This window comes from Vigna angularis, chromosome 4 (assembly GCF_016808095.1).
Source record: "Vigna angularis cultivar LongXiaoDou No.4 chromosome 4, ASM1680809v1, whole genome shotgun sequence".
Lineage (NCBI taxonomy): Eukaryota > Viridiplantae > Streptophyta > Magnoliopsida > Fabales > Fabaceae > Vigna > Vigna angularis.
The window spans coordinates 42,295,194-42,303,866 of record NC_068973.1 but is presented as its reverse complement, the minus strand read 5'-3'; the positions used below and the strand labels follow the sequence as shown (position 1 = coordinate 42,303,866).

General features: G+C 33.1%; 1 protein-coding gene across 1 annotated transcript; it reads right to left on the bottom strand.

Moving 5' to 3' along the window:
• Window positions 1-4,205: 4,205 nt before the first annotated feature.
• On the bottom strand, window positions 4,206-6,752 carry LOC108330695 (subtilisin-like protease SBT1.6). Its single transcript, XM_017565204.2, has one exon. It carries the CDS (start codon window positions 6,706-6,708, stop codon window positions 4,390-4,392), a length of 2,319 nt encoding a protein of 772 aa, XP_017420693.1. The 5' UTR covers window positions 6,709-6,752; the 3' UTR covers window positions 4,206-4,389.
• Window positions 6,753-8,673: the final 1,921 nt, after the last annotated feature.

The window sequence follows — 8,673 nt, the reverse complement described above, 5'->3', positions numbered from 1 at the left end:
ACAAAATTGTACTACAGTATTTCTTTTTTCATTTAGCAGTTCGTTATTTGTTTCGTTTCGTTTTCTTCATACATTTATTAAAATCACTGAGAGTTTATATTTTGATATTAATTAAAACGAAAAAAAAAATATCAACTTAATATTTTAATTATATTTTCTTATTTTTTTATTTTAAATACTAATATATATTATAATGTTGTTAAAATAGGTTGTAAAATAGATGTTTTTATTCTCAATATTTTTTTGATCACTATTCATCCTTCATTTAATTATTGTAATGTATTGTTTCTATAATCATAAAAATATGTACTAGTTAAACTCTTTCAATAATTTATAGTTATTTAATATTGTTATTATATTTTTCGAGCATTTGTCATGCATAGAAGAAAAATATCTCATAATGGATAGTAATCAAGGTGAATGAAAGTTCACAAAATTAGTGTACGGACACTCAATCGATTGCTAAATGTAATATTTGATGAGACAATAGTTGGTAAGACCATAAAAGGTAGTTAGACAACACAATCACGTCTAGATATCATTAAAACTTTAACTATGCCTTTGATAGATGAATTTTAATCATTCTAAGAAATTAAAATAATAATATTTAAATTAATAATAAATTATTTTTTACTTTTTTAATATTTTTATTTTAGATAAAATAATTAAAATATTTTATTCAATGGTTTGATCTTTTAATTAATTAATTATTTGTTTTTCTTAACCAAACAATTTATTTTATTTATAAAAGTTAAAATTTATCAAATAAATAAATTAGACTTCTGGTTTAAATATAGTCAGCGTTAACAAACAATAGGAAGGTCCTAATATATATATATATATATATATATATATATATATATATATATATATATATATATATATATATATATATATATATATATATATATATATATAAAGGAAATGTTATATTTTTACATTAGAAGCACTACTTAATAATTTACTTTTAAAATTATTTTGATTATTAAAAATGTTAAGTGTTTTGAGTGTAGAATCGAGAATGACACTTCTTTATATTTTTCTTTTAGTTTTCTAAATTAAGTTTTTCTTATAAAGTTATTTTCAGTTCTTATTTTTAAATTTTAAATTAAACATATGATTATTCCGTCGCTTAAGGATTGTTTATCAGAATAAAATCTTAAATTCATAATAAATGTATTTAACTATTTACGTATTTATAAATTTTTGAAATAAATTTTAAATTAAATTTTAATTATATTGTTGATTTATAATATTGGTGTTTAATAAAATCGACTTATTAATAAATTGTTTGGATTACATAAACTTAAAATTGATATCAATATTTATTTAATATTCTTCTAAAAATATTTACTGTCCGATCAATGAAAAATCGATCCATCATACAATACATTAATGTTTATTTATAATTTGTAAAATGCAATATTATAACAGTAGGCATATATAATGATCTGACATTTAGTTGAAAAAGAAGTGTGTCCGGCTGTGCTTCCAGGAGGTAAAACATTTGAAATGTTTTTGTTTTTGAAGCTTTGACAGCTTTGGATATGTTTTGCAGCAGAAAATATTGTGTTGGGTACCGAAATCTCAGCCGCATCTACCCAGCAACATTGCCAAACATTATCGTTAAATTACCAACCCTACTTTAGACGAGGTAGGGCTAATGTTCATAAAACCAAGTACCCCACTCTTTCTCAATTTCAACCACTCACTTAACCCGACCTACTTCATCACTTTCATCAAACCAATTAAGATACCTTCACGGAAACACATCATTATCATCACTTTCATTCTTCTTAATTTCTTATTGTTCGTTAATAAATGATCAAATAAGCATTCAAACCACGTGTTACATTGTTGTCAGCAACTGCTCCACAGTATTAACAAATGAAGGAAACTTTTATTTTTAGTGTATTTAGAGGACTGAAGGGTGTTTGATTTCTAAGAGAATGATATTGCATGATACGAAAGTAAGAAGGATGGATTTTGCTGCGAACATTTTACCAAACATCCGTTGAGAAAAATACCAAGATTCATAGATTTCTGAAATCGTGCAGCAATATAATATTGGAAGTTTGGTGAATGATTTTAGACATGACATTGTCCTCACATGTTGTTGGGCCCTTTATCCTACAATTAAACTAAAAGTTTGGAGACATACCGACGATGAGCTTAAATATGATAATGACATTTTAAACGGTAAGCTGCAATTATTGGATTTGTTTTCTGAGTTTCTTCACTTTCACGCATCTGAAATCAGTCACAGTTTTTCACAAAAACATAATAATAAAGAAAAGTTAGAAAGATAAGAAGGATCAAACTTTACGATGGTGATTTTTAAAATATTGTATGAGCTTTATACCAACTAGCACAATCAATCCATTTTGACATCATTACCATCGCCCTTGGATGTTGATGTGATGTGATTTGTGCTCACATTGGAAAAACCTTTAAGCACTCTAAAGACGAACTAACAACTTTTCCATTTATTTGCCAAAGAGTTTGGTCAATTCCGTGTGGAATGGTGCGGTTTATGAAGAAAGGGATGGATGTGGTAATCAAATTCCAATTTCATATATATATAAAATATCTTAGGGGCTTTCTTCCTACATCTCACTTTTTTTTTATCTTCAAATTTCATTATGAGGTCAAATATGTCATTCGATATATATATTATTAATAAATTAGGTACGCAATAAACGTATTTATTGTGCAGATTGATATATTTATTAACACATTGCACCTTAAGTCATTTTCAAAGTAACGACAATTTCTCTTTTCTTTAGTTTTTTTTTTTTTTGAAAAATGTTCAATTTCTTTTCTTTTCAGCTTTCTTTATTTTTATTTTATTTTATTTTTGCTTTTTTTGGTTATAATTTTTATTTAAAATTTGATTTTTATTTTTATTATATTTTATATATATCGAATTTGAAATTTTAATTTGTAAAAGTATTAACCGAGAAATTCATCTGATTTCAAAATCTAGTTTAAAAAACCTACCTGAATGTATAATCTAGTGCAGAAAGAAAAATGGAAGACACAGGAAGAAAGCCCTATCTGATGGTAGTGAGTCACTACTTCCACAAAACTGGGATGATGCCATTTTCTCTTTTTCTCGCCCAATAATTAGCCTTTGCGGACCCATTAGTCTGTTAATATGGGTAAGGGCGCATATCAAAATTGGGCCTTTAATCATAACCACCAAAGCTTACGGTTTGGGCTTCAGGAGTTATAAATGGGCTCTACGAAGCCTGAAATGGAAGGCTTCATAAATGAAGCGGGAATCCATTTAAGATTAATTGAAAATGGACTGCATAGCCTGCATACATATTATAAAACTGGAACCTCGATAGTCCACCTCTAAACTGATTTAGAATTAAAATGAATTTTATTAAAATAATTATATTTTTCTAAAAATATTTAAATGCTTTACTACTTAATAATTGTGATCAATTATTTAATTGAATAAATGTTTCTTAATTCAAAATATATTTAACTTGATTCATTTTCTCAAGTCATTATAGCATCTCTAATTAAAAATGCTTATTTGAAGCAACTCTTCTACTCCACGGGTCTTCGATCATATATGACACTACAAAGTTGCTTAAAAAAAGGTTTGAGTTACTTCTTCAGACAAATTAACTTTAAGAATAAAAATATTCTTTTTCTCATTAAAATAATAAATGTTATTATATACAATAACTGAATCTATATTCAAAATGTAAAATTACGAGTTGTTTAACTTTAAAAATAAAATATATGGCAACTCAATTCAAAATATCAACTATAGAGGGCATGGCTTTTACAATTCTCATATTCTGTCACAAAAATTCTAGATGCCTTTGGTTATCTCTTGCAGCAATCTGCTTCACCAAATTAATTTCAATGACTGAGCTGAGAGAATTGGAGTGACTTTTTTTCACTCAATATTCCAAATTCACCACCCTTTCCACACTTTCTTCAAAATCATCTCTGCTCTCTCATTCCAATTCCACTAAAATAAAACCATTCAATATTTTTACATCATTTACTCTTTTGTTTCTGATATATTTAGTATATGAAATATATTTTATCAACCTTTTAATACACTAATTTCTTATCACTTATTATTATTTGAAATGATAACATGTCTCCATAAATATAATTCATATTCTTAGGATCATAAAATACAATAAAGCTATGTTTAGAATCTAGTACTAGATAGATGGCAAAAACAACTTTATCCTGTTTATCAATTTAATGTTGGTCTCTTTACTTTTCGAAGGATAAGAGCATCGAAAGCTTCAAAAGAAAAATAATAACTATAAAACATCTTTGTTCTTCGATGCGAAAATTCCTTTGACCTTTGACTGAGGGCCACATTAATTAAAAGGTAACACTAGAAACTTTTTAAAACGGTTGAGCTTGAGTGACAACCATGGGGCTCCGAACAACGTGCTTCCCATCGGTCCACGAAAGCGACCCGAAGACCGCTCCGGCCTCGCCCAGCACCAGATTCCCTGCATCTCCCGTCACCGTCACTACGAAACTCCGCTTCTTAACCGCCTCCGAAAACACTAGCCTCGACGGCCTCACCGTCACCGTCACTCCCTCCGCCTGCATCTCTACCCTCACCCAATACACCGAATTTGGCTCACCCACGTTCGTCACCGTCCTGAAGAACGTCTTTCTCAGCAACGATAACCCTCTGGAGGATGAATACGCTGGCAGGACCGCCACAAAGGACGGATAGTTCAGATTCTCCGGCGACGGCCTCCTCCGTGGACATTTAGGCGGCGATCGAGTAATCACCTGAATCACCCTGGGCCTGTAGCCAATGGCACACAAAAACATGACGTAATCATCGTTGGTAATGTCGAAAATCAACCCAGGGTCGATGGCGTGAGCGAGGTTGAGATGTCCAGCGCCGAAATCGTAGGGCGTGGAGCCATTCCCAGTGGCTTGATCAACCATTTGACGGTTGGTGTTGTCAAGAACCGTAGCGGTTGTCATCATTGCAGACCTTATGGCTGCAGGGCTCCAATCAGGGTGCGCGGATTTCAACAACGCCGCTGCCCCACTCACATGAGGACACGCCATCGATGTGCCCGACAAAATGTTGAACTCGCTTCTTCTCGTGTCTGACTCCAGCCCTGACGGCCCAACCGCATTGGTCCACGCCGCCAGAATGTTCACCCCGGGTGCCGCCAAGTCAGGTTTGAGTATTTCCAAATTCAACGCGTTGGGTCCTCTCGCTGAAAACGACGCCACTACGGGTGCCGGTTTGATTCCCACCACAGTTCCTTTGAAATCGATAGTGGCCCTTGGGTTCTCAGAGGATGAAATGTAGGCTTTAACTTCATCTCCCAAGTTAGCACCAAGTGCACACGCGGGAAGAAGATGAGCGTCTCCAACAAGTCCTTCACCGTTAGATATTCCATTAGCCAGAATCATTCCTACTCCTCCTGCTTTCTTCACCTCCAATCCCTTCGCAACTCTGGGATTACTTCCTCTGTCGCAAACCACTATCTTCCCTTTCACAAGGTCAGGGTCTAACGAGTTTTCCATGCATAGTGAATCCGTAAGAACCCCTGATTTTCCGGGATATATTAAGGGAAACATTCTCCCCTTCAACGGAACTCCGGAGTAGAGAGACACGCCGGAGAGTCTTCGTCCGTTTCCCAGTATAACCTCCGCCGGAAAATCGCGATCAATGGTACCTGCTGCGACAGTGGTCAACCAGGGTGCAAGGTTGGTCACCGACATTCCACTGGGCCCGTCATTTCCACCCGAGGATGACACAAACACACCTCTGGAAACTGCACCGTAGGACCCTATCGCAATTGGATCAAGATAGTAAGGAGACGAAATGCCATCGCCGCCGCCGATGGACATGGAAATGACGTCGACGCCGTCGTTTACGGCAGCGTCAAATGCTGCAAGAATGTCAGAGTCAAAGCAGCCAGAATTCTTCCAACACACCTTGTACATTGCAAGTCTCGCTTTGGGAGCCACGCCCTTTGCAACTCCAGATGCATATCCCGCCATGCTGGCTTCGAAAACGTAGCGTCCCGCCGCGGTTGACGCCGTGTGGGTTCCGTGACCGTCAGCATCTCTTGGAGAAAGGAATTCGACGGTGTCGTTAAACAACGTGCCACTTGCCTCATGACCTTTGGAGAAGAATCGCGCACCAATCAGCTTCCTGTTACAGTTATTAGGAGAAAATCTTACACCAGTGTCGCAACCCCCCTTCCAGCGGTCAGGAATTGGGCCGAGGTTGGAATCGCTGAAGCTCCGGCGTTCGGGCCAGATTCCGGTGTCGAAGACTCCGATGATGACGTCGGATCCGTAGTCAGTTTGGGACCACAGACCGCGGTGGTTTCTGAGGCCAACGAACTGAGGAGAGCGCGTGGTGTGAAGGTGGCGGCGGCGGTCCTCGAAGACAGCTAGCACGGAGGGGTGTTGGGAAAGAGAAGAAACTTGTTGGGGGGTTAGGAGAGCGGAGAAGCCGTGGAAAACGGTGTCGTAGAGATGGAGAAGGCGAGTTGGGTGGACAAAGTGGGAGGTGTACCAGTGGTAGTGCGTGGGGAAAACGGAGGGTTTGGATTCGGAATCGATTCTGAAGATGAATGTTTTGGAAGGATGATAGTCTGCCGTTACTTTAAACAGTAAACTGAAGAGAATGACGAAGAATGTGCAGGAAAGTAACTTCCAAGGAATCTTACCCATTTTCTTTAAGATGTCTCAATATGGTTGAGTTTCTTCACTCACCACTCATATAAATATACTTCCTCTTTCTTTCTTTTCTATTTCTCACTTACATTTAACTTTTCTTTCTTCCCTATCCCCCACTCTTTTTCTTTTTCTTAAATTTCCCTTCTTATATATATATATATATATATATATTATTAATTGTATTACTGTTTATTAATTATATTAAGTAAGAAAATCACACCTCCTTTTTCTTATTACATGAGTTAAATGTTAACTACTTTTACTTCATGTGATAATATTTTATTTAAGAAAATTTAATTTTAATTAATGTATGACTTTTGATTGTACCATTTTGTGTGTATATATACTTTAAAATCATTTTAAAAAATTAATAAAATTTGGTGCACTTGTTTATTTATATTTTTCTATTCAAATATTAATTTTTAATTTGATTGATTCATCTCATCTTAAAAAATTTATAAAATTCGATACACTACTTTTTTTTTTAGTTTTCTATTCAATTATTAATATTTAATGTGATTGATTCAGCTTGTCTGAAAAAAAACACATATTATTGTAATAAAAGTAATCATTTTAAATTTTTATCAAAGGCCATTTTTTTTTAAATCTTAAGAGTAACATGTAGCCGTTGGATGTCATGCTTATAGTAGTAAGAAAAATAAGTTATCATTTCAATATTTAATCAAGTTGTATGGCTCTGAGTATTAATTAATATAAGGTATATATATGTAATGACAAAATTCACTTTTATTTCATTTAATCAGTGTATTTTGATTGGCTTTTACCTTTTTGTTATAATTGAGGAAAATATGTTATTTTTACTCAATGTTATATTTATATATATTTAATATTTTATGTTGAATTTTTACCTGAAAACTGCATGTCATGAATTTGATATGAGTTATCTTCTGAGTGTCCCATGTAGTTCACGCATTTTTGTTTAATGATGTTTTTTCGCCATATATTACAATTAAACTGTCATGTAATTTTCTCCTCTCATCTACTTCCAAAAATAAGCCTTGCATAAAAGCCCTAATCAACGTTGTTCTTTTTCTCTAACTTTTCTATCCACCCACATCAATAACTTTTGCAAAAATAACTTATATTCACAACAAAAGCCTGTTAAATTTTGTTTTTTATTATTGGTATAAATTTTATTCAACTTTATACTATACTCTTTCACAGGTTCAAAAGCATGATGTTATATTAACAAAATCTGGTATAAATAAACTTATGTATATACCTTAGTTATCAAATCACTTCATAGAAAAGAAGGTTTAAACCCTTTAGTTGTCCTTATTTATGTGGGATTTTTCCATTTTGATCCTATTCTTATTAGAATTCCCAATTGAGTTCTTATAAGTGTTAATTTGAATCAATTAAGTCTCTACCGTTAAATTTAATTAAGAGGTTAAGTTTTTTGACAGATGGAAGAATGACGTGTTAATTTTTTTAAATGGATTAGACATTTGACAAGTTGTTAAATTTGAATAATTTAGATTTTTGAAATATAGGATTTAGGATAAAATTAAGTTAAATATGGGATTTCGATTTTATTCTTGATTAAAAATCTGAGACGAATGTGGTTGTGAGAGGAATGTGACCGTGAACCTTATGTAAAATTTTTAAGGTTCGTTGTTGTTGAAAGCAGAGAAATGCAAAGCGAGTGAAATTAGAATTGTTAATTGTAATTAGAATTGAAAATGGAAGGAGAGAGATAAAATTGTTTGTGATTATTTAATTTTATGAAATAAATATAAGTATATATTCTAAATATTTTATAATATTTGACTGGTTATTAATTTTTACTTTTGTTTACTATTTTGTTTCTTTTATTCGCTTCTTTTTTTCACACTCATTAAAAAAAGTGAAAAAATGATTTTGTTTGAGAAAGTGAAGTATGATGAGGGGAGATGGAGGGTGGAGATTAAAGACAGACGCAGATCACGGCGGATGTCG

Coding starts and splice junctions, on each gene's coding strand:
- LOC108330695 (XM_017565204.2), bottom strand. CDS start 6,708: ATGGGTAAGATTCCTTGGAAGTTACTTTCCTGCACATTCTTCGTCATT.